Consider the following 27,761-nt stretch of genomic DNA (forward strand, 5'->3'; position numbering starts at 1 on the left):
TGTTTTGTCATATTTATTACCAAACTACAATAATGTTCACATTAAACAGATTAAAACATTGTGAATAGAAGTCCAGTATAGTAGACTCCTACTAATCCAAAACTTTTCAAAATAGAATAATTATATAAAACCATCCCCCTAAAATCTTCCCTTTAAAAGTTAGTTGTACTCCTTATTAGAAATCTAACCTTTGAGGTGGTTTTATGGTCCATCTAATAGAAGAAATGTCTTTTATTGGTAGACTCTTGAGAATTTACAGTAGGTAATATTCTCAACATGGTTCCATTATGATGCAACAAACCGTTATTTGTTTTTACTGTGTAAAATCTTGGAACCCAATTGATTGTCAATAATCCTCCCATGTGCTTTTCGAACAGCAATATATACAAGGTATATATATATATATATATATTTTAATAAGTACTATTATGATATACAAAAGAAATTAAGTAACTTTTTGTAACAATTTTATTTTTATGTGAAAGCCTATATTTTTATTTATGTTTTTCACATAACAGCAATCAATATTGATGTACTCATCATATCTAAAAAACACTCTTGTTTGCTGTTGTCATAGACTATTGCCAGCTTATTTAACAACACAATTAATTAGAAGCTATTTTGGGGATGTTTGGGAGATGATAAAACTGTTCCTACCAAAATTACGTGTTGAAACATTGTTTCATTTGCCTTTTATGGTCAGACATTGTCAAACAGCAAAACATGTTTCTCAATATCAAAGAAATAGTAAACTGTCTGTTCATTTTCACTTTATTATTCACTCTCTGCAATAAATCATTGGTGATCATCAAGGGCCGTACACTCTGTTTCTCATCATACACATTTTTTGGCCATTTTTTAAAGCTCTTGCATATTTGAATACTAATCCGTCAATCATGTTTTTCCATAAACTTTACAATTCTGACAGTGAATTTCAACTGCTTTAACATCAAGAAATATGCATCAATAGATGTAAAAATGATTGATTTTGTTGTAATTAGGTCTGTGGCTTGCTAACAGACGAATATAGACAGTTCACAAGCACAGGACACTAACCGCAATGCTTCAGCAGCGAAATTTCAATGCTTCAACAGCGAAATTTCAATGCTTCAGCAGCGAAATTTCAATATGGTAATTACTTAAAAAAAAAAAACTCTTAGATTACCAATATTATAAGAAATCTTTCCTGCTTTGCTAAATTTTTGTTGTTGATATATTCTGCTAGATGACAACAATATTGAATATCCTATTCCCTAAATTGTTTATTGGTCAATGTTTCTTGGTTTTTATTCTTGCTTTATTGAATACACTCTGGTACTTAATTTCTTTCCCATTAAAATTTCTAAAGGACCATATCTTGAAGGTCCTGGAGTTGTTCTGTTCTCTAGTAATTGCGAGTGATGGATCTTTTTTTTTCATTTAGGATGTTTTTAAAGGTTGGTACTGCTGTCTTAGCTTCTCTGTTTGCTTGATGATGCATAAGACTGCAATTAACTATCTTGAATCTTTATTTGGTTGCAAATAAACGCAACTTTTCACTCATAAAATGGGATTTAGAATCTGACAACATTAGAAATCCCATATCAAACAAAATATGCATTAATATTTTTAAAATTAATTTGTCAACAGTCATTGCAGACATTTATCATTTCTAATAATAATACAAAACAGTTAAGTTCTTGCCTTTAAAAAAGTACTTGCACTATTACGCCATGGACAATCAGAGGTCTTTGATTAAATCATCTCTTCTGATATTGGTTTTATTTTTTGGTTGGTTTTACAATTTTAAATAAACAAGATGATATCAGTAGTAATTCCTGGCCAGGAAACTAGGATTATTTTACCTGAAGAAGAGTGCAAGTAACTCTGAAAGACCATCATACAGTTTACTTCTGATATCATCTCTAATTCTTGCTGGAATATTATTCTTTCCTTGAAACATACTAGGTTCTCAATTATTTGTCATTATTTATATGTAATTTTTAAATGTATAAAATGACATATTTTTTTATGACATGACATAAAATGTACATGGTTAGGTTTTCTCATGTACTCACTGATATCTTTCTTATATTTCGGTCAGTCATTTTCCGTATATTTTACCAAAAACATCTACTCATTTTTTATTAAATAAATTTTAATTAAATAAAACAAATTTTGCTCTAATCTGGCTCATTTAGCTGAAAAAACTGGAAAGTACTTTTATGTGACCTTTTATTTCATTTGTAAATGTATCTGTATTCTTAATAATGAATGCACGGATCTAAGTGTCTGCTATGACATTTATTTCCCAGGAATGTGCTAATATGAGTTGCACCTTGAATATTTGAATGGGATATTTTACCAAGAACTGGAACAAGTGGTTTGTGTTATGTTAATATTTTTAATTTCTTACCACTTCGAAACTTGGATATCTTTCCAGCAGCTCGGAGTTTCTTTTTCTACCTGAACTAAAACATTTTAATTTCTAAAGAAAATAAAAGTTCACTGGTTTAGTTGAAATAAAATAAATTTTCTCCTGAATACTTCACTATATTCATTAAAACATTTTAAGACTAAACTGAACAAAATATTTTTTTTGTTATAAAATTATTATATAATTTTATAAAATTATACTTAGTACTTAGTTCTGTACTTTTACATCACTCTTTCGCTTCTAAATCGCACTTGAATATATAGCTTTTCATCAAAGGCCACAAATTTGGTAATTTAATAAAAAGTGAATAAAGTTGATAAAGAGTGATTTCAATGAAAGTCACAAATTTAAAAAAGGTCTTTTCTCCTGTTGAATAACAGATATAATTCTGTGGCTTGGTGCTGAAAAGGTCAATGTCCCAAAATGTGCTATTTTCAGGTTAAGGTGCCATATAACATTTACTGACCTGTTCTACCTAGTGCCAAAACGGCCTCAATGTCCAATTACAAAAATAAAGAAGATTCAAACTCTATGTGGGTCCAATGTCCATAATAGTTTCTTCCAGTCATTTTATTAAAGAAAGGCCAAAGTACACATTGGCCCAAGCATGGTTACCGAATCTTGATGCTAGATAGAAAGGCCAAAGTCAACATTGGCCCTTTTAACTTCTCTTTGAAGGTAATAACTCTTAATACTCTATGGAATGGACATTGGCCTTATTACAGCTTGATACATTACAGTGTTTCCATTTCATTCATGCTTTCTTTCCACAAATATAAATCATAGTAACCACTGCTCTGTTTATTATTGTTATTGAGTTTTAAAATGAATTCAAGAGGAAGAAAATTAGTAAACATAGCATTGTTGGAGTACAACTCTCAAGGTAAGAATGCATTTTCTATCTATTATACATTAATTTATTATGTTTTGGTTTCTTTCAGGTTAGTGAGGTTATGAAATGTTAGGCTATAATCAACTTAGCCATAAAACACCTGATAAATATTATGTTTTAAAGATTATTATTAGATTTACCTAGTAGGTATGTATAACTTTATTGGTTTCTTTGTGCTTTTCAGGTGAAATGAAAGGATATATTTTAAAATGAAGAGTTGGGTCTTCCCTCAACTCTATAGCCTACCTTATTGCTAACCTGTAATATATTATTGTTGTATCTTGTGTTTACATATTGATGGATCTTAACAATTTCAATTCACTTAATTTTAACTTAACCTATAGGCTACACTAACTGCACCGATGAGTTTAATTAATATTGTACAGCCGGACACACTACTGTAGTAGTTCTTATACGCGTATTGTACATCTGATACACATTTTTCTTATAGTTATAAAAACATTAACCGAGGTATATGTTTTATATGTTGTATATATCCTGCATACTTATTTTGAGAATATACCCCCATACCTACTGCGATGCTGCAAAAAACCTTATTATACACTGAAAAGTAGGCTATACAGTAGATGTCCGTTAAATTAAAATATATTTTTTTAGGATCTTATATAAGATTACTTGCTGAACACAAATATACCATTGGTTTTGATAGGAAAAACTGCTAGCATTATGAAATATTAAATATTTTACTGTATATTCAAAACAATTTTAGTAGTTTTTAGGCTTACTATATTTTTTTAAACTAGTTTTCAACAAAAAGGGATAGTAATTCGCCTTCAGCAAATAATTTTACATTATAGCAATCAACCAAAACGTATTGATTTTTTATGGACACATATTCTTAATTGAAACTAGTTTTTGTAATACTAAATTTTGTTTTAATTTTCAGATGAGATCAATGGACCCGTCCCCTGGATCTTCAAATGAAGACAAGTGCAAGAGCCAGTCTACTCAGTTGGAACATAGAAACGACTATGTTGGAGATGAGAGTCCAGTAAGCCTTGACTTTGGCGACCCTTTTGATCCATCATCAGATGAATATCAACCACCAGACGAAGATGATTGTTCTAGTAGTGAAGACGAGACATTAGTTAAAAGGAGAAAACGACACAAGAAATCAAGTGTTGTAGTGATTCAACCACCTGTAAGTATGATAAGTAGTGATAATACTCCAGGTCAAAATAATGAATGTTTGAATGTCATCAATGAAGCAATTGACGTTTCTAGCACTTCTGGGCATAAAAGTAGAGGCCGAAAGGAAAGTCGAAGGATGTGGGACCAGAAAGCGGATAAGAAACCCTAGTTCTTGGATTTCGCAATGTAAAAAAGAAAATGAAAAATGAAGGACTGCAATACAATATTGAAAAGGGTAAAGTGGTTCATGCTAAATCTTTGAAAGATAGCTGTAATTGCAGGCGTAAATGTTTTGAAACAGTTTTCAGACATTGAAAGAAATGTCATCTTCTCCGATTACTATACATTGCCAAGTGAAGCAAAAAAACCATTTCATTGCTGGCTCTATTGAACGAAGTAAAAAAGCAACGAGAGAGATTAAGAGAAGAAGATGGCGTATAGCAGTAGGCGTCAGTTTACTCGTCACTACTTTCTTCCTCTAGATGGAAAAAGAATTGAGGTATGTCAAAAGATGTACTTGCAAACTCTTGATTTGACTCTGAAAAAAGGTGAGAGTTATTGTGGAGAAGAAAAGATCTTCAACATCAGGTCTTTGTCTAGAAGACAAAAGAGGAAAACATGGAAACCATCCAAAAATATCTGAAGATGCTAAAAATGTGATTCGGGACCACATTAAATTGTTCCCAGCATATGAGTCTCATTACTCTCGCTCACATACACAAAGAAATATCTCTCTCCAGACCTTTCTATATCAAAAATGTACAGATTGTATTGTAAATATTGTACTGACAATAATATTTATACCAGAGAAAAGATCATACGTACAGAAAGATTTTCGTTGAAGAATTTAATTTGCATTTTAAAAATCCAAAAAATGATACTTGTGCAAAATGTGACAAATATGACATGATTATAAAGTCATCGGTCATAGAGGAAGAAAGAATAAATACACAGAAGTTAAAAGATGAACATTTTAGAAATGGCTGATTCTGCTTATAACCAAAAGAAGATTGATAAAGACATATCAAAGACAAACTCTGACACTGTAGTGGTATCTTTTGACTTAGAACAATGTTTACCGACACCTTGTCTTGTTAATGGTGTATCGTTTTATAAAACGACAACTATGGACCTATAATTTGACTTTATATGAGACCAGAAATAGACACCCGAATCCTTCCAGACCTATGTGTTTTTTGTGGGATGAGGACTGTAGCAATGCGTGGCAGCCAGGAACTTGATCGTGCATTTACAAATATGTAAAAAGAGATTTTAGGAGATGACGTAAAAAGAGATAATCTTTTACAGTGATTGTTGCCCTGGCCAAACTAGAAACATCATTATGAGCTCAATATTTTTGCTTCTGGTTAGGGAACGACAAGCACGAAACAATCCTCTTGTGGATCCACCATAAGTTTCTTGTACCGGGGCCATACACACATGGAAGCTGACGGTGTGCATGCGCTCATTGAAAGATCTAGGAAAAGAACAGTAACTTGTATAGAGATACCAAAGGGACTGGTCCAATTTCATAAGATGTATTGAATGCACCCCAAAGATTGAAGTATTTCAGATGGAACAAACTGAATTTTTAAATTTCAAGTCATTGTTTAAATCTGAATTTGTGCACAGAAACCAAAATATTGATGGTGAAAGGGTGTACTGGGAACTCTATTCATTGGTTAAAATATGAGTACAACAATGAAAACTCTTCCCAAATTTTGTACAAATTATCGTTTAAGGAATCTGAAGAGTTCAAGGTGTTGGACATAAGCAGAAAAAAAAACGCTACGGCATACCCAAAGGTGTATGGTTGTCCCCATCAATTAATACGCCAATTACTTTGTCAAAAGAAAAAGTAGAAGATCTTACATCTTTAATGCCATATATTAGTACTAATAGCAAACTGTACTACAGTGCTTTTATTAATAGCCTACAGAGTAGTTCCGAGGTTGAAGATATAAAATCCATTTGAAGACTTTTCTGACGATGTTGGGGAAGAAAACTAAAATAGTGAAAGTGTATGAAAACCATATTGAATAACATTGTTATACTGCAGATAAGATTCATTCATATTCTAAGACATGCTTAGCCTATATTAAAAATGTTCAAACAATATGTGTGAAAGACAATAAATATGACATGAATAGATCATTGAGTTTTTTATATGCCTGAATTAATTTCCTTTGCGCTAATAACAAAAATAGTTAATTTTCATCAGAAACTACTGTTATTGAGTAACTAAATTTAAACACCATATAAAATTACAGGGCCAATCTCCACAAATTTTGTAAATCATTTATAATTACCAAAATTAAGAAAAAAGGCCAATGTCCTAAACAAAAATGTTTAAAAAAATATTACAAGCATTTAGTTATTATCAAAAATATCAGTTATAAAAACTAATATTAAGGTTAGAATAATTTCATTGAAATATATTTCAATTTGACTTCACAGTAAAATGTTTGAACAAAATGAAGAAATTTTGTGCAAGCCGTAGTGAAAATCTGGTTTTTGGACTTCGGCCTTTTTAGCACCAAGCCACAGAATTAGTGCTCAACATTATTACAAGAAATCTATAACACTTTCATATACTAGTCTTTTCAAACTACAAATTTGCTTATTTTAACTATTTATAATCCCACACAAGTCCCGGCTAACAATAGATCATGATAGCAAACCTTCATCATCCACTTACCTATAAAAAAAAAACAATATTCCAGCACTATAATTCAATCACAATCTTGCTACAGAATAAAACAGGAAAAATTACACAATCAATTGAAAATAGACAATGTAAAACATGTTTTATTGAAAAATAAAATTCATATCCTAAAATCCAAAGTATTTTTGTCAATACAAAACAACTATAACATTTAATAGCTATCCTTACATCTAAACATAATCAATATTTGGATAGACAGTGCTATCCATATAGTGGCAAACAAACAATAACTTCACCACATCCATCATGATCTACTAATCATATAGTAAAAGACATGTAAATCTTAAACTGTTGTGATCAAACAATAAAACAGTATTCAAAAAAACTGCTGTTATCTCAACTGTAACAACAAAATATTGGTAAATAAAAAATCTCCCTGATTCTTGTAAGTCAATATTTATTACAATTTATAAATAAAATAATCTGTACATTACTTAAATGTTTAAGTAACATAACAAATGGCACCATCTTATAGTTGAAGTTGATTATGAATTAAGTGATTCAATTTCATAATCAGACAGTGGAAAATAAATTTAATAGTAAATATGTAGGTCTGCGAATAATCAGGTATGCATATTGTTATATATTTAATATACTTGTAAATAATTATCAACTGCATATTATGCAGGTATAAAAATGCATATGCAATTTTGTTTCTGTTGGATGTTACCAAAGGAAATATTTTAATATTTTAAAAATATAACTATTTACAACTATCAAACTGTTAATAAGTTATATGTTCTCATAAACTGGATAAAAATCTCAAGAACTCAATTATCTTAAATTTATAACTGCACAATCACAACATAGTTCACCAGGGCCGGGAAGTATCCATAAAAATCTCATGTTTGGAAGTATTATTAAAAATAATTTTATTTAAATACGAACATTAAATTTTTACAGCTAATTTATTATGAATAAACCTGTGCATAAAACTGCTGAACAGAATGTATATTTAACAAAAGTAAAAAGAACTCCTGATAAAAATCCAACAGTAGCATATAAATTATAGAGTAATAATGTAACTACAACGTTACTAAGATAGAGGATTAGTTTGTGCCTTCTCTTCATTCATTTCACTCTTTTGTTTCATTCTCTTACAATCTCTGTTTCAAAATATTATGTGACTTTATTAGGATACCATAATCCATAAATACCTATTCTGACCTAACTTATTACCTAAAATAATCAGAAATATAAGATCTTGTTATTGACTATTTTGTGGCTGATGCACAACACTGTGAAAACAACACTGGTAGAAAAATAGAAGAAGAAGAATGCTGTGGTTTGTCAAATGTTATTGTTGTAACTGATTGCAATCTATTAATTAACTTTCTGTATTCCTTTTTTTATAACCTTTATGGTTCATCCAGCGAATGTAGAAATGTTACAGTGATGCATGATTTAAGCGTAAATGTTCAGTGCGCACAACACTGAGGATTACTATGTCATTTTAAGACATGAACTGAGCATATATTGGTTAGTTAATGGATTTTATTTTTAAATTCACAGTTGTATCAGGGCTGCCCAATAAGTAATGAGTCAAGAATGCTTACGAATTTAGAGCCTAAAAAGATAATTGTGCCTAAGTCATGTATCATCTTGTATAAACATGCTAAGTTAAGTGTTGATCAGAATTTAGGTATAAGGTGTGTATAAATTTCATCTACAAAAAATGCAAGGAATTTAAAACAAAGATATGTGTTTGAATTTTGTTTGTTTGTGTGACTCTTATAAGCAAGTGGTTAACACATTTAATGAGAGTAACGTACTACAACCAACATCACCATCAATCAGTACAATGCATTTGAAAGCAAACAAAATAAAGAGATTAGAGTTAGTGAAGATGACACACAACATGGTGGTTGTTATTCCTGAGATTGCGTATCACAACGCTCTGATATGATTTGTTTATTTTAATTATGTGTTGGGTTAGTTATTCACCTGAAGAAGAGAATTACAGCTGGAAATTTAGAAATATTGCTGGATTTTGATAATATTATTTATTTAGAAAGGAGGTACATTTTTTATAGTGGTTCTCCAATTCTTGACATGTTATCCTAGGGTAAACAAAATTATAATTATAAATTTAATTATTGTTCATCATCCATTCTATTGCTCTGAATAAATTTTGGTTTTATTTTAAGATAAACAAGAGATAAAAGTACATCAAAATTTTAGAGAGATACATACATAGTGTAAATTGTGGATGTGCAACGAAGGATTTTTCACATTAACCCTAGAGCTGGTACGAAACGAATTTGGCAAAAAAACCAAAGGCCCGTCCGATTTGGCAACGACGAATATTTGTCGCCAAAGTAGACATGTACAGTTATTGAAATTTTAGGCAATTAAGGTCATATAAATTATTTTTATTTGATATATTCTGGAACAGCATTAACTATAGTACCAATTTACTGTTCTTACTTTGATTATTGTCTTCTTTGTTTACCGTAAAACATCGTTCTCTATGGACAGCTGACGTGAACATAGTACGGGTCAACCACATCGTTGTGAAACTGTGAACAAGTGCCGGGTTTTGTGTTTGAGGTTACGAATCCAATAGTATTTGTGGAAATTGTATTTTATAGTGTTTTAGTGTTGTTATTATTGTTTTTTTAGCTTTCTTAGGTTATAGTTTTAGTATGGGTGAAAAATTTTGAGACCGATAAATCTAGTGACGCTGAGTGAAAAATGAAACTTTGTATATATTGTACATATGTAAATAAGGTAAGATTAAAATTTATTATTTTATTTTATTTTTGTTTTATCTGTCATACTTATATAAGTAAAAATGCAGTCATGAGATTATGTTTACCTACGAAAAATAATATTTATTTAGAAATCTACGCATTTTTGAAAATAAGTAAATACGCGTGATTTTTCATACAAAGCCCTGTAACACATACGTTTTGAGGTAAAAGTTACAATAATTATATATTTTTGGAATCAGGACGACATTTTGAATAAGTTATACATTTACAGTTTTTATGTAAAGCTGATTGCTAAGCAGTTCCACAACGGAATATTTACAAAAATAATGTCCAAAAAATTTTCTCTTGCATTTTGTAAAAAAAAACAAAAATATATTTCCATGGAAAAATAAAATATTGTTATTATAATGCTCTCCATATAGTTGTGAATACATTGACATATAATAGTTTATATTTGGACTATGGACTAACAGTTATGAAATGTGATACATTATAAGAAACGTCTGCGAGGCTGTTAAAATAGAGCCGCCAGTACAGAGTGACACCATTGCCAGTTCTAGGGTTAAACATTAATTTAGTTGATAATCAGTAAAAGAACTTAAAAATAATAATTTTCAAATGAGTATTAAAAACTCTCTCATAGAAAAAGCTTATTACAGTAAAAATGAAATGCTGAAATGTAGGTTTTGGAACAATAAATCAATCAGTAACTAATCAATTTAAAACATCCTAATCCATGCAATTATTCATGTTACACAATATTATCCCTTCAGGCTATGTAATATAAGGATGATTTTGTTATTCTTTATAGACATAGTACAATACATACAGTATGTACTGCAACGCTTGTATTTTTAGTTATACTTTTAGAAATTTCACCATGCATCTGTTTGTATTACTTATGTAATTATTCAAATGTCAATGTGCAATAAATACTCTTAATTTGAAAGTAAATGTTGCAGAACACTTTTCTTATTACTTTATGAACAGCTCTCATATAAGGGTCATTAGGGAAGTAAGTTGCTGAGCCATCTGATAGCCAAACTTGTGGCGAAAGCGGCGTGATCTAAATGGCGATGTATAGCTACATTCAGTGTGTATCTTGCAGTGTCACTATGCCTTTCTAAGCACTCTAAACTAGTGTTCAGAATGGCCGCCATGATCAACTCTCAGGCCAACTGTGACGTACATAGCGCCATTAGATTTGTTTTGGTAAAGAAAACCCTACTGGTGCAAATTTATTGTGTTGTTTGTAAGGAGAAGACATGAGCTGTACTGTAGTTATAAAAGGTGCCAATTCTTTTGTGAAGAACAAACTAACATTCAGGACAAAAATCGAAGTGGCCGACGGCCTAGTGTTAGTGATAACCTCATCGAACAAATCAATCATGAGATTAGGGAAAAACAAACGTTGATCTTTCTCACCATTTCCAAAGATATCAAGAACTCTAGTGTATGAAATTGAAATTCAAAAAAACTTTGATATTATAAGAAATCTTGTACCCGATGGGTACCAAACTCTTAACTGATTTAAACTGAAGTAGTTAGTTATACAGTTTCTGTTCTAGAACCATTAAGAACATGATGAATGACTTTACCACAAAGTCACTGATGATAAAACTTGGATTCTTATGTCAATGTCAAACAAAAAAGACAATCAATGGAGTGGGGTCACACCTTGCCGCTATAAAAAACTGCCGCATAGGGAGAATTTTGTTCATTATGTATTACAAAAAAGCTTATACCTAGACACAAAAAGTGCTAAATGTAAATTTTAACAATGCTGAAAAATTGTTTAACTCTTGCATATATATTTAATTAAAACAAACTGTAAAAGTACATATAATTTATTATTTATTAAAACAACTTATTTTCTGAATGGCCCCTATAGAATGTGTTTTAAACACCACACACAATCTGATTAAGTATAAGATGCAATGAAAAAATACATTGAAATGGTTAAGGATTATACATTAAGCAATATCAATCAATCTGAGATTGGGGGTATAGGCTACTAAATAATACATGAGAGGAGAATAGAAGGAAGGAGCCATCTGCATAAGGGTCAAGAAAAGAACATGGTGGCATTTGAAGGGTAAATTTGTGCCCAAATGTGGCTGAAAACTATAAAAATAGAATATGCTGGGACAATTTATTGTTAAACTTTCATAACTGCTACATTATTAAATAATATCTCATTATGAAACAATAGTCAAATGATAAAATACAAATTTAAAAACTAATATACCTCTTAGGAGATTGAAGTCATTCATAATGATAATACTCTAATATCCATTAAAGGTCTTAATCCAATTAGTATCACCTATTAGTAGCTTTCATTTTAGGAGATTCTTCTTCTTACGTTATTGAATGACAAAGGCAAATTCTTACAGCTAGTCAAATGAAAGGTCCTGTACAACAAGTTGTCTATCTACAAATGCTGGTATCATCAAAATTAAGTGAAGATTGTATAGGAAATCCTAAAAATAATTGTACTGAAAACTAGGCATGTTTGGTGCTACACTTAACATTGCTATTCTCTTATTTACAAACATGGTGGAAAAATTACTTATTTGATAGGCTTTTTGACTAAAGTAGTCAAAAGTTCAAGGGAGGAAAGGGCTTTCTGTACACATTGGTATATCTTACAAAGTACAAAGCTTTTCATACAGCCAGACTTGAAATGACTCAGACTATCTTCAATCATCTTTCCCTGATTCTTCAGGTTCATCCCTGAAAAATTACAAAACACTGTTAATTATTGTTCTAGAAACCATTACAGATTCAATCAAAATTTTAAGAGATTATTTATTATAGTAGAAAATGTGTAAGTACTTATAATTATAAGTGAAACTGAGTTGTGAACACTTTGATACTAAAAAAAATTACGTAACACAAGGCACACAATTTGTAACACAATCTAATATGTGGGGATGCAGTAAAGCCCAAAAATGTACCTTATTTTCAAAAAATGCAGAAAATTGGAAGATTTTTGGTTATACCTCAAAGTGGCACAAGTTGCGTGTGGCATGAGAATATCATGTAAATGGATCATGCCTCATCCATGTACAACGTGAATGTACGTTCTTGTTTACAAAACTTGTGAAACAATAAATATCAATAACAGTTTTGTTATGTTTTATTTTAATTTTCCTTTACAATGTTTCTTATAAACTACTCTCATTCAAGTCTTGACACAAATTCAAGATGTACCACTTATCAAAGAAAAACATATAACTGCAGCTCAAAGTCACAAAATAGTGAGGAACAATGCGCTAATTAAACCTAACTATACTCCTGCTAAAAAAGGAAAAAAGAACTTTTTTAGCGTTTCATTGCAAATGGCTATGAATAAACAACGTTTAGCTGCTCAAGACTTGGATCAGATTAAGATAGGGGGAGTCTGTCAAACCCCGTCACAAAAACAGAACACCACCTGTGTGACTCAAGGCTCCAGCCAAACGACAACTGACCAACAGATGATAGGGGGAGTCTGTCAAACCCCGTCACAAAAACAGAACACCACCTGTGTGACTCAAGGCTCCAGCCAAACGACAACTGACCAACAGATGATAGGGGGAGTCTGTCAAACCCCGTCACAAAAACAGAACACCACCTGTATGACTCAAGGCTCCAGCCAAACGACAACTGACCAACAGATGATAGGGGGAGTCTGTCAAACCCCGTCACAAAAACAGAACACCACCTGTATGACTCAAGGTTCCAGCCAAAAGACAACCGACCAGCAGATGACTCAAGGCTCCAGCCAAATGACAACTGACCAACAGATGATAGGGGGAGTCTGTCAAACCCCGTCACAAAAACAGAACACCACCTGTATAACAAGACCACTGGATACCCCAATTCAGGAGGGTAACAGAACTGTTGTGGAAGTACAAATACATCACCAGGACAACTACTCACCTCCACAACATACCATTAATAGGACAGTTCAAAAACAGTATTTTTTAGAAACTGTTCCACAGAAGAGAACGCGCTACAAAACTCGGGTATTCATGAATTCAATGTTCCAGACACAGAGAAATACACCCTCTTTTACCAACCAATCAAATGCAAAACACATTTCACGATATTACACCAAAATACAGACAGAATTGCTAACAAAATTAATAGAATGAATTCTCTCCTGGAAATACAAAAACCAGATGTTTTGATTGTAACCGAACACGGCCAAAATAAAGAAACACTCCTGAACACTAGGCTTATTGGGTACACACTGATTTCTGACTACAGCAGGAAACAGCATCTAAAGGGGGGAGTAGCTATCTACACGAAAGAACATCTTAAGGAAAACAGTGAGGCAATCATCACTATCGAAGATCTCTCAATAGAAATGGTGTGTGAAGTGGCTGCCATTAAGCAAAAAGTGGGCAAGTCAATTTTCATTATAATAGGTATTTACAGACCAGATAACAACCTCGAGTCTGGCCTAGAAGTGCTAGCTGAAGCCCTAGAAAACTTACAGTCTCAGCAACACCCCATCATTCTAATGGGTGACATAAATATCGACTGCCTGAAAAATCAAAACGACACAACACTACTGATCGAGACCCTGGCAAGCTACAACCTCTATAGAAAGAACCTCCCTGCCACTCGGATAACACCAACATCAAGAACGTCCATCGACTGTGTATGCTGCAACATCAGAGAAGAAGAAATCACTGTAAAGGTAATAGAAACCAGCATATCAGATCATACGGGACAACTGTGTGTCATAAAGGGAAGAAAAACTCAAACGCCAACCACAACTTGTTGGAGGGGTAGAAACATGAGTCACAGAAACATACTGACAATGAAACATCTCCTTAGTCAAGAAATCTGGACAGAAGTATACAACTCCAATGAAGTTAATGAAGCATATGACAATTTCAGCCGAACTCTTCTTGCAGCACTCAATCAAGCATGTCCAGTGAAACATACCAGGTGCAAAAGAAGCGGAAACAAAAATAAACACACTCTCCACAACCCTAATGCTCAAAAATTGAGGCAAAGATTTCTTTTCGCTCAAAACGCTTACAACACCACTGGTAGCGAGGAACATAAAAGACACGCTGCCCATCTCAAGAAAGAATATGACTTGCAACTCCGCCACCTAAGACAACAAGACACAATAGCTAAGATAACAGATGCGGATAATAAAACAAAAGCCATCTGGGATGTCATAAACTTAGAAAGGCAGCCAAAAGAAAACAAAAATGCCCTCACCCAACTCGAGGTAGGTGGCCAGGTTACGTCCAGCCCAGTGCGGATGGCAGACTATCTCAACAACTTTTTTGTCAACATGGCTGAAGAAACCATCATAAACAATGGGCTGAACAATAAACAACCATTTACTCCGACTGAAAATAGTTACATCCCCAACCTGACACTGAAGCCAACTAATTCAGAAGAAGCTGCCAAAATTATTAGTGGATTGAAGTCAAAGCCCTCAGCAGGATACGATGACTTATCTACCATAGTCCTGAAAAAGTGCCAAGACGAACTTATAGAACCACTGGTGCACATTACTAATCTATCTTTTTCATCAGGAGTTTTCCCGTCTGCCCTGAAACTTTCAAAAGTGTACCCCAAGTTCAAACAAGGTGATGCCACAAAAGCAGGCAACTACAGGCCTATCTCACTAATCCCAACCATATCCAAAGTAATAGAAAAATTAGTGCTGATTAGACTTCTCGAACATCTTTCAAACAACAATCTCTTAACAGAATATCAGCACGGCTTCCTACCTGGTAAATCTACAACCACAGCACTGATTAATCTTGTAGAGTTCCTACTAGATCAGCATGAAGATGGGAACACATCAACTGCCATTTTTCTAGACTATAGTAAAGCCTTTGATAGTCTTGACCATGAACACCTTCTGAAAAAGTTAATGACACTTGGAATTCGTGGAACCTCAAAAGCATGGTTTACCAGCTACTTAACGGAACGAACACAAATGGTTGAGCTAAGATACAACAGTAATAGAGAAACGGAAAAGGTCAGGTCAAGCACAAAAAAGATCACAAGAGGTGTACCCCAGGGCTCTGTGTTGGGACCCATTATGTTCATTCTCTTCACAAATGACTTCCCTAAGTATATACAGGAATACAGCAACTGCATCATGTATGCTGATGACTCAGTGCTCTTGCTCGGCAGAAGAACTCCTGGTCAACTAGAAATAGATGCATACACAGCAGTGAATATGGCTATCCAATATTGTCATAACAATGACCTAGTTGTGAACGAGAAGAAGACAAAACTGCTCATTCTAGGGAGGTGTAGAAAAAAAACTCCAAGGCTACCAGAGACCGATGACACCACCTTTACCAAGTACCTTGGGGTAACAGTTGACCAAGACCTTTCTTGGACACCACACATCAACAACCTCTGCAAAAAGCTAAGCACCAGACTGTATGTAATACGACGAATAAAAAATATAGGAAACACCATGACCACGAGGATTGCATACTTCTCCCTGTTTGAATCCTATATCCGCTATGGGATAGCAGCTTGGGGAGGGACAACTTCTGGCAACCTGCAACGCATACTTTTGAAACAAAAAAAAGCCATACGAATACTGGGTAATCTCCAACCACGAGAGTCTTGCAGGGATGCTTTCAAGCACCTCAAAATCTTAACAGTCATAGGCCTGTACATCCTGGAAACAGTAACGTATGTCCACATCAAGACTCCAGGCATAGCAGAAAGGGGTGAGCAATTCCATCACTGCAACACCAGACGGGCCACTGACTACTGCCTTCCTGTGCACCGACTCCGCAGCACTGAACATAAGCCAAGTTACATCGGCGCCAAAATGTGGAACTGTTTGCCAGAGATGCTGAAAAAAGAGGATCAACAACAATTCGCTCGTCACTTGAAGACCTGGCTTCTCAATCGACCCTTCTACAGCATTGAAGAATTCATGAGCTGGCAAACTCAACCAGACTTTTGAAAAATTACTCAGAATTGTACTTGCTCCTCAGTAATATTGTATGACACTATACTTATCTTGACGATAACGTAATAAAGATATTTTTGATTTGATTTGATTTGATCTGTAAATGGATAGAAGAGTGAGACAACGCTGTCGTGTGATTTTACATCAGTTCTATTTCATTTATAGAACTATTTTATCAGTTATTTTGACTTATTTAATTTATTTGTAGGGAACAATGAATGAAAATTTAGTGATGATTAAGTGAAATCGAACAGTCACACTATTTTAGTTGTTATTATGCAGGTTGTAAATACAGGATGGTTATATAAATTGTAATTTTAATGAACGCTTCCCCAGCATTTTGTTTTTCTACTATTGTGGTTTGGTAACTGTATACCTTCCTCTCCATTCTTTCCATAGGTCTCACTCCAGTCTCCATGTGTTCACAAGGAAATTTTTGAAATCTGCCTGTCTGGCGCCTCTCACCATTCATTAACTTGTTTTATGAAGTATATGAAGGATGTTTTATCAAATAAATTTGTTTTCATACTACGTAAGAGTGTATATTAAAATATATTACATTTTATTTAGTCTAATTTGTGAATTAAATGTGAAAAGTTGCTCCTTTGTTTGAGGGAAACTGAATATGATGAGGAAGGTGTTTGGAAATTGAAAATTCCAGGTGAAATTGAACATGATAATAATTTACAAACCATTTTGGAAGACTACAGTGATGAAGCCATTGACTTCCTAGTAGAAGAATTAGATCAGTCATCTTCAGTAGCCACACATGAGGCCTTCTGTTCCATTACATTCCGGTCTTCCAGCAGATCGAAAGTTTGTGAATACAGAATTCTACATGGATAAGGACAAAGAAACGCAATAGTATTTCAATAGTCAAATGGCATCTCGTAAACAACAATTTAGTATTATACCTGCTTTTCAAAGACGAGTGCCTAAAGACCGTGCAAAAAATGCTGTCATTCGCCTTTAAATTTTTCTTTGTCTGTTTGACGATAGTATAATTGATCAAATTGTGTATATTCATAAAGTGAAACACAATTTTGTAGAAGCAAAAACCAAAAAATTGAAATAAAATCATTGATAGGCATTTTCCTTGTTGCTGGTGCTATGAAATCAAGGAGAAGAAATGCTGAAAACATGTGGGAAAATAATCTGAGAACAGGAGTAGAATTTTGTATGTAACTATGAGTCATCAAAATTTTGTTTTTTACTGTCCTGTTTGAGTTTTTATGACATGAGGGATAAAAATCAGTATAAAAAGTGTCAATAACCTAGATCAACTTTAGAAAATTATATATATATATATATATATATATATATATATATATATACGGATTTGAAAAACTACTGAGAAATGCCAATGTCTGTTTACACCGGAACGGAAACTACCCAAGAACGTCCACGGAAAAATTTTACAGCAATACTTTTTTAACGATTATACATTTGTTAGTATATGAACAAAGGCGGGAAAACAGACCTCACAATGGCTTGCAGCATCGTGGATTACTTTGCGCATAAGAACATCCTGTAAACATAAAACCTATAACTTGGCCCAGTGTGATTTTGACTGCCCTTTGAAAAATCTCACTTTCAAACTTATTGCAAAATATTTAAATGGGTCATAAGAGCGCATGGCAAATGATGAGTACATCTCTGGTGAGAAAAATAGGTGAGAGGTTGTGCATAAAGAAACAGACAAACTGGCGGCCTCTGACGTGGATGGAATTGTACTGAAATCAAACCAGATTCAAATCACGAACCCTGAGGAGATTGCCAATGCCTTCAATTAGTTTTTTTATAAATGTTTCAGAAAATATTTCAATTAACAAAACACTTGCTATTAATTTTTTGGAATCAACAAATATTTTAAATAATTCTTCCATGTTTCTTTTCTCTATTGACCCTAGTGAGGTGCCTAAAACTATTAAAAATCTTAAAAATACAAACTCATCAGGCTGGGATGAGATTCCTACTTTTGTTATAAAAGCCTCTGCTTTACAAATTGCTCTGCCCTTATCCTATCTCATCAACCAGTCATTTTTACACGGAGTTTTCCCAACTATCTTAAGTTTGCCATTATAAAACCTCTCTATAAAAATAAAGAACGAACTAATGTATCAAATTACCCACCAATCGCTATCTTTCTAATTATTTCAAAAATATTTGAAAAGATATTTCTATCCAGATTTTTAAGTTATCTCAACAAAAATAGCATCTTTAATGAAAACCAGTTTGGGTTTCATGAAGTCTTCAAAGACAACTGTTGTTTATTTATTTATTTATTTTTTTTTTAATGGTTCTTCAATATTATTAGACTCCAAACAATATGTATTATCAGTGCTTTTGTGACTTGTTGAAAGCCTTTGACTGTGTCAATCATAAACTTCTGTTGGAAAAGTTACAGTTCTATGGAGTGCGAGGCAGGGCATGGAACTGGTTATCATCGTATTTATATAATAGGAAGCAGAGGGTTGCATATTTCGATTGTTCAAGAATCTTGCATACTTCTGAATGAGGTACAATAGTAAATGGAGTACCTCAGGGGTCCGTTTTGGGACCTGTTCTTTTCTTGTTATATGTAAACGACATCCCTCATGTCTTCTCTGTGGTGAAATCAATACTTTTTGCTGATGACACTACACTAGTTGTCTCGAATAAAAAACATTAATGAACTAAACTGTAGTTTAAAATTAACATTATTAGAAGCTCAAAATTGGTTCACTTTAAATGGGCTCTTATTAAATAACGATAAAAGCCGACTCATATATTTTTCTTCAACACTACAAAGTCCTGATGTCGAGGACATATTGAGGGAATACCAAAATTGTCAGTTTGTAACATTTTACAAGATTTAAAAATGAACCGTGTTTCGGCAAAATTTGTTCCTCGGCTGCTGACAGAAGACCAAAAGAACTGTCGACTTGAAATCGCACTGGACAATCTGGATTTGATAAAAAGTGACCCAGGGCTATTTAAAAAAAGTTATTACTAGTGATTAGTCATGGGTTTATGGCTACGACCCTAAAACAAAGGCTCAATCTTCACAGTGGAAAACTCACGAAGAGCAACGGCCGAAAAAAGCAAGACAAAGTCGAAGCAATGTCAAGACAATGCTGACAGTTTTTTTTACCAGGACGGCGTTGTTCATCACGAATATGCTCCAAGAGGCCAGACAGTGAATAAGGAGTATTATCTTAAGGTCCTAAGGAGTCCTACGAGATGCAGTGCGAAGGAAACGACCTGAACTGTGGACAAGCCGTGACTGGATCTTGCACCACGACAACGCGCCAGCTCATTTCTCAAATCTTATGCATTGCTTTTTGGTCAAACACAACATCGACCAACTACGACAGCCTCCCTACAGTCCTGACATAGCTCCTTGTGACTTCTGGCTATTTCCGAAATTAAAAATTCCTTTGAAAGGAAAAAGATTTGACGATGTTCAACAAATAAAACAAAATGCGACGAAGGACCTGTTAGCCATTCCGCAAAATGAATTTAAGGAGTGTTTCCGGAAGTGGGAGAAGCGTTGGAATAAGGTAGTGGCTTGTGGAGGGGAGTACTTTCCAGATTGCCGTTGCCGCTGAGTAACGTCAGTTCATGCCAGACGTCAAGATCGGATACTTTTTTGACACACCTTGTATTATGGTTTTGTTCCTATCATTGCACTTGAAATTACTTTTGGGATGGAATTTATACATAAATATATTTTTTTTAGTTACTTAGGAAAATTTGGTTAAAATTCTTAATTTTTAAACAAATTTTAAAATTTTTTAACTATCAAAACAATCAAAAAAACACATAATTTTTAAAATTTTTAATTTTACACATCAAAATTTAAAACAAATTTAGTTTCACTTTTTTATAACCTATTATGAAAAGATGGAGTATAACATGTTACATTTAGAGAATTCTTTGTTTATGTTTAGTATCTGTTCTCTAAAAACAGGGGCAAAAAAGTGTGTGTTCACCTAAATTTACCTACATTAACGTGTTTTTAATAATGCTAACTATATATTCTACAAATTTTTCTGAAAAAAATAATCTGTTACATAGTTACGCATTTGTACATTAGAGCATTTGTAAACGTTCTAATAATTATGTGAAAAGATACTACCTGTAGGTCTAACCTGTGGTTTGACTCTGTGGGTTAACCCTACAAGTGTCAATTAGTGATATTTAAGGTGATGCAATCTTTTACAAGGCTTTTCATACGAAAGCCCACATTTTTATCTACTTTTCTACATAATTGCCATCAATATTAAGGCATCATATCTAAAAAATCCTTTGAATTCTGTCTTCAAATAAGATTGCTGCTTGAATTAAATGGAACGCAATCATTTTGAGCTATTGTCGTTGGTGTGGCACTGACATTCAAGATGCATCTGATAAAGAAACAAATGATAGTTAATGGGCGCTAAATTGGGGATGTTGTCATATTGAACAACATCCAACAATACTGAACTATATTGAACGTTTCCCAATAAAAATGTCATAAAAAACACTTCTTGAAACTTGAAGAAACAAAACTTGATAACAAAATAATTGTGAAATGCCTGTTCATTATCACTTAATCACTCACTTTTTGCACCGAACCGTTGGTCATCATTAAGTGCCGTCCACTCCTTTTGTCATCATGAACATTCTTTTGGCCATCTTTCAAGGTCTTACCCATTTGAATGCCATTCCATCACTCATAAACTTATGTCCATAAACTTCACAATTCTGACAGTGAATTTTAACTGCTTTTTCGCCTTTATCACCAAGAAAACAAATAACAGCACGAACTTCACAATCAGTGGGATTCTCAATTGAGGGAGGCATTTGAAATTTGTATTAACAGATGAAGGCAGACAGTGGGCAAACGTGGGACACCGACCACAATGCTGAATTTAAAACTGTACTTACTCTAAAAAACATCTTTGTATGTGACTGTATTGATTACGTTCTAAAGGGAAAACATTTTTCATATTTTATCAAACTCATAATTCCAACATTTTGGACAACCATCTTTTAAGTTCACAAATAGAATATAAGAAAATTGTTTATAGATGTTATATATTCAGGATAAAATAAGTAGATATCAAAAATTACTAACCACTTAATCCTATCCACTTCAACAATGTGTTCTTTCTTGACTTGCTGCTTGAAGATGACGGAGACTGGGAAGTAATTGCTTTGGTTGGTTTTTGACCATCCAGAGTACTGTAAATAATAACCACATCTATGAAATAAAGATAAGCACAAATCATACATAATTTATTGTTTTCCTGCTTGGACATAGACTGGGGATGGGAAATAATTGCTTTGGACTAACTGGCATCTTACAAATAACAAATACACTCATAAAACATTATAAGCACATGCAGTGCATGTCTTTTTGTTTAGCTGCTTGTACAGAGACTGAGATGTATCCATCTCTGTGAATGTCTAGAGTTAGCTGAACCCAAACAGTTATGTTTTAGTCAAACCTACAAAACTTAACTGTACTAGCCAACTCTCTATTATTTTATTTACTACAGCTATTTTAATTAGAATATGACAACGAACATGAACAAGCTTTTAGTATTTATTAATAATTCTACACTAATATCACTCACATATGATATACTTCTAGCAAAAAAACACACAAAGACATTCGCTGATAGTTATAAAAGTCCTAGTGGACTACCAATCACAACTGGAATCTAGAATCTAACTTTATGTGACTGTTCATCATTTATAGTGCTATGGTCACCATATCTATAAAAATGTATTTGAAAAATGCATAGATAGACTGATTCAAATATTTTTACACTTGCTGTAAACACAACAAAAGGTTTATATAGCCTGATAGTCCCTTTTGTTACGTAAATATTTTCCAGATTGACAAGATTGTACTGACAATGTCTCCAAGAGGTGACACGAGTTGTGAACAAATAAAAATGCATTAAAAGTACAGATATACCAATATATAGTATGTACAGAGAAGAAAATTGTCTGTACACAAATGTATTTACCTCAGCTGTGTTTTTGTACAACGTTTTGCCATTCTGGTTGAAGGCACAGTACTTCTGGAGTAATGATTTTCCGTCGATTTTCCACAATGGCGGATCTACATTTGCTGCTTCAGTTCTCAACACCAAGAAAGCACCTGACTGTAAAAAATATATAGTCAAAACATTTAACCAATAAACAAATGTTTGGGATTGACTATTATTGAAAAGTTTGGCATTTTTTGTGGTGTAGTTTGTTTTTATATCTTTTTGGACACTAATTATTCAATGTTTTAACATTTTCACAAGCTGTTAGTTGTTTTCAAGCTCTTGATAAAAAATATAGTTAGACAAATGATGGTATACAGTTAAAGGGTTAATATTGTAGTATATGCAACAATTAAACTTCAGGCATACAAAAATTATTATCGTATAAATTATCTAAAAAATTACACATGGTTTGGAACAATACAAGAGACAATTACAATAATTTATAGATTTTATTCTTTGACAGTATATTTTATGATACGAGAAATTTAACACATAGCCTACTAAACGGTGTCGTACCTAATACTGACCTCGGGAACAGTAAACTTTTGTAAACTGCAGTAGTGAACGTATTTATTTTATTGAAAAGAAAACCTACACTGTATAATATTATCCATTAATAATCAGTTAGTTTTAAGAAGAACTATTCACACATGGAGATCCAGTCTTTCTTGTAAGCTACCTCGTTAATTGGAGAGAACCCCAAAGATCAATTTAGGACTAGTAATTTTCATGATGTACTTAAGTCATTCAGTCGTTAAAATGAAACTTGAATGATTTTTAGTAGTTGATACATGTACTATGGAAAATGTAATTACACTTAACACTGAGCGAAAAAGGAATTTAGAAATTGAGGTTCATGTTTTTATTGCTATAAAGTAATTAGTTTGAATAAACAGTACACAGTCAACTCCCAGTTATCAGAGAGTGGATTATATGTATTGCAATGGTCTATAATGAAAGGTAATGAGATACTTCCCAAGGTAGTACATTATGAAAACAGAGTAAGTAAGGGTGGTAATGTTTTAAACGTAAATCACAAAGTTGTGAGTGGGAAATTGCAAATATCACTCTTCAAAATTAAATATTAAAATTCTGTGTAAAATACTCACAGCATAATCCTTGTTGATTTTAACGATTGGTGCAGTAAACACAGGTGATGGTGGCTGTAAAAAAACAATGTGTATTAAAAATCTATTCGGACCTAAATATATTAAAATTTACCAAGTTTATTGTTAAATAGGTACTTTGGGATTATACCGACCACACCAGTATGAAGAACACAAAAATAGAAATTTATAGAAACAAACATGATAGAACGAAAAAACAACTCTTCAATTACAAAATTACAAACTTACAAGCATTTCCAGGTATTGTGATCGGTATTGTTGTCGCTGTTATCTTATCTTTCTCGAGAATCCTGATTACGGCAGGCCGCGCGGCATCACGTGATTTGCACGGTACATAATTGCCTTTCCATTTCAATTCAATTTATATTTCTGATTAGCCCCTCTAGAATTTGATATTTTACTGATAGGTACTATCTCGAGGGATGTTTTTCTTTCGTCGACATCAGCGCGGGGCAGCACCGAAGGTGCTGTCGAAGCCCGCGCTGATGGCCGGAGGCACTCGCATTTTGGGTGGCGGAATGTGATCAAGAATAAAAACAAGTTTTGAGTGTTTTTTTAATAAAGAGTTTAGTTTGGTAAATGTTTGTTTTTGTTAAATTTTTGTGTTTGGAGAAATGTAGAGGTAAAACACGAAAGTACAACAAAGCGATGCACCAGCTGAACGGGCGGCGAGGCTCTGCAATCACGTTATCTACTAGACGCTCGACTTTGACCTCTGTCTGAGGATGGGGAGGGGTTTGCGATAAGACAATTCCTGTTTTATACTGACGAAATAGTCTTCTACGCTAATCTAGTAATCAGTAGAAGCAAAATGTTAAATAACGATTCATGTCTGGGTGTGGTCGGTATAATCCCAAAGTACCGTTAAATATTATGCATTCTTTACAGAGAAATAAAAATTGGATATAGATGTTACTTCTGAGTCTCTCTCTTTTAGTATTAAAATGGTATTGAAACTAGCAATAAATAATAATAAAAAAAACACATTATGAAACTAAATAAGTTTAAATAATCGTTAGTTAAAATAATAATAATCAGTAAAAGGTATATCTTTCAAATAAATTGAATGAATTTTATTCAGCACACGAGTAATAATTAGTACAGTTTTCACTTATACATTTACATATTAAAATTGAAAATGCTACCAGTGCAAAAATGATTGTATATAAATTAAAATTTAAAAAAAGATTGTTTGGTTTAAATCAGGCCTAGTGGATAGATACTCAAACTGATTTTTGTGTGTTGCACCTTTAACCCTTTTTGGACGAAACACGGGCACTACAAGGCTGGCGTAATAAGTCTCATTTCACTGAAGTATGAGATTAGTTCGGTGGGTTCTACTGGCTCTGCATTGTGCTGCTATCTCTCACGAATAGTGCAAACGATTTGAAGCAATATTGCAGCTGTTTTTTCGCAGTACATTTATTAGTTGACAAAAATTCCAGTTGAGTGAATTGTCTACTGATGTAAACAAACTAGTCAAGCCAGTATGAATCGAGTTCTTTGTACATTTATTATTGTTTTCATCCTAATATAAGTTTGTTTAGTGTTTATTCTATTGTATTTACAACCGATTAAAACCCCTCATATTTATGAGGGTAAGTGCAAATAAATAATGTAATCAGTTTTAGGCCTCATTTTCTGGTGATATTACGTAACTTTTATTACTTTGGATTGAGTTGTTAGGTTATAGTGTTGAAACAATGTGTGAATTATTCATATAGTACTATTCTTCTGATGGCTGCAAGTACATGTGGATTAAAATTAAGGACATAAGTGATATACTAGATGACTTCCAGTGATGAGGAGACAGATTTGCCTCCTCCACCTGATCTAGGCTTATATAGCCCTAACAATAGCAATTTTTACAGCTTATTGATGTAGAAATAATATTAAAAAACAAAAGAAATAAACTGAGATATACACATTCAATAAAACAAATATGATTTGATGCACCAACAGCTTTAAAATACATATTAATCTTGGGTCTTAAAACCAACACAAAATATTTGTTTTAAGTAATAAACTATTAAGTAAAAATATACTGGTGTAACAATAACCATTGTTTACTCTACATTTAAAGCCTGACTATAAAAAATCATGTATTACTCTATTTTTTCAATATAAAAATTGTTAGTTTGAAAAATACAACACTGTACTTTAACTAAATGTTTAAATACAACTAGAAAGAGAAACTATCACTTTTTAATGAGTCCTGAAAAGGTTAAAAATGTTATGTTGTTGATTACTACTGTTATTGTAGTAAAAGGTTTTAAAGTTATAATTTTTTTTTAATTTTGACTAAGTGGTTTGCAAGTATTGGAAACAGAACCTTTAAATAATAACAGTATCTGAACATACTACAAACCTTTATTTAAAATTTACTATTGACGATGGCTGATTGGAAAGGAAATTAGAATTTTTGACTTTTGTCAACATTAACCCTTTGACTGATACGCAACGATATATATCGTTGTGAGTGAATTTACCGAAAAGTGATACACAACGATATATCGTTGTTGATGTTTTGGGCGAAAATTGATATGCAACGATATATCGTTGTTGCATCATAAATTTATTTCAGCGTTATTAATTTGCCAAATAAATCATACTATATTTCAATTGATAGAGGAATATATCTAATTAATTTAAAAAATAACAATCATCCTTTTATATACTACGTTTCGACATCGAACTTTAACGAAATTGCAATTTGGAAGGCTGTGCCGTCTGAGCTCGGTCCGTCTGCTCAACTCCGACGGCGTAGTAATTATTGTGTCACTATCGGTTCGTTTGAGGTTATTAGTATCTTATATTGCCGGTTATTATAATTTTAGTTCAAAATGAGTAAAAAGAGACCGAATTCTCCTGTGAGTGAAGATACTTTGATTGGCATTGTTAGAGATGCCGGTTTTAATTTCCAATCTAGTGACACTGGTTCTGAAAATGGATCTAATCGAGACAGTAGTGAATCTGAAGATAGTTCTAGTGAATATAGTTTTGAAGACGACACAGATGAAGACCCTACTTTTAACCCTGACCAACCCAGTACATCATCTTCATTTCGAGGTAACAGACCACTGATGTTATCTAGGCCTAGTGTAGTTGAGCAACAAGGTGGTAGGCCTAGGCCTACACAAAATGATGTCCAACAAAATGATCCTGCTGATGACAGTAGTAGTTGGGTTGAGGTGGAGGAAGGCAATGACCCACCTTACAATCATCGGTTCACGTTTGCTGAATTGAGTGGGCCAAAACATTGTCCTCCACAAAATTCTAAACCAATTGTGTACTTCAACCTGTTCTTTACAACAGCTATACTTACGGTGTTTGTAAATGAAACAAATCGATACGCAAGATCATACATTGCTAAAAATCAAGAGACTTTGCCTCCTTTTAGCCGAGTCAGGAAGTGGGTTGATTAAACATTGCTGGAAATGAAAGCATTTTTGTCCATAATTTTAAACATGGGAATGATTACAAAGCCAAGTATAACTAGCTACTGGGACACTCATTTCACAAGTGCTACCCCCTTTTTTGCCAAGATGATGACATGCAACCGATTCCAAATTATTTTAAAATTTTTCCATATTGTAGATGTAAGCAAATTAATTCCACATGGAAATCCAGGTTATGACCCTTGTGGTCGTTTTCAACCGATCATTGATCATGCGAACAGACTGTTCAAACAGTATTATTCCCCAACACAGGCTCTATCTGTTGATGAATCATTGGTTGGCACGAA

General features: G+C 33.1%; 1 protein-coding gene across 1 annotated transcript in view; it reads right to left on the reverse strand.

Moving 5' to 3' along the window:
- Positions 1-12,037: 12,037 nt before the first annotated feature.
- Positions 12,038-27,761, reverse strand: part of LOC124354223 — a 45,958-nt gene continuing 30,234 nt past the window's right edge. Inside the window, exons 8-11 of the mRNA XM_046804520.1 lie at positions 23,999-24,052; positions 22,863-23,000; positions 21,962-22,068; positions 12,038-12,632 (exon numbers count right to left, since the gene is read on the reverse strand). Of these exons, the coding sequence (XP_046660476.1) occupies positions 12,599-12,632; positions 21,962-22,068; positions 22,863-23,000; positions 23,999-24,052 (333 nt within the window). The 3' untranslated portion in view covers positions 12,038-12,598. The remainder of the gene's footprint in view (positions 12,633-21,961; positions 22,069-22,862; positions 23,001-23,998; positions 24,053-27,761) is intronic.

Source organism: Homalodisca vitripennis, chromosome 2 (assembly GCF_021130785.1).
Source record: "Homalodisca vitripennis isolate AUS2020 chromosome 2, UT_GWSS_2.1, whole genome shotgun sequence".
Taxonomy (NCBI): Eukaryota; Metazoa; Arthropoda; class Insecta; order Hemiptera; family Cicadellidae; genus Homalodisca; species Homalodisca vitripennis.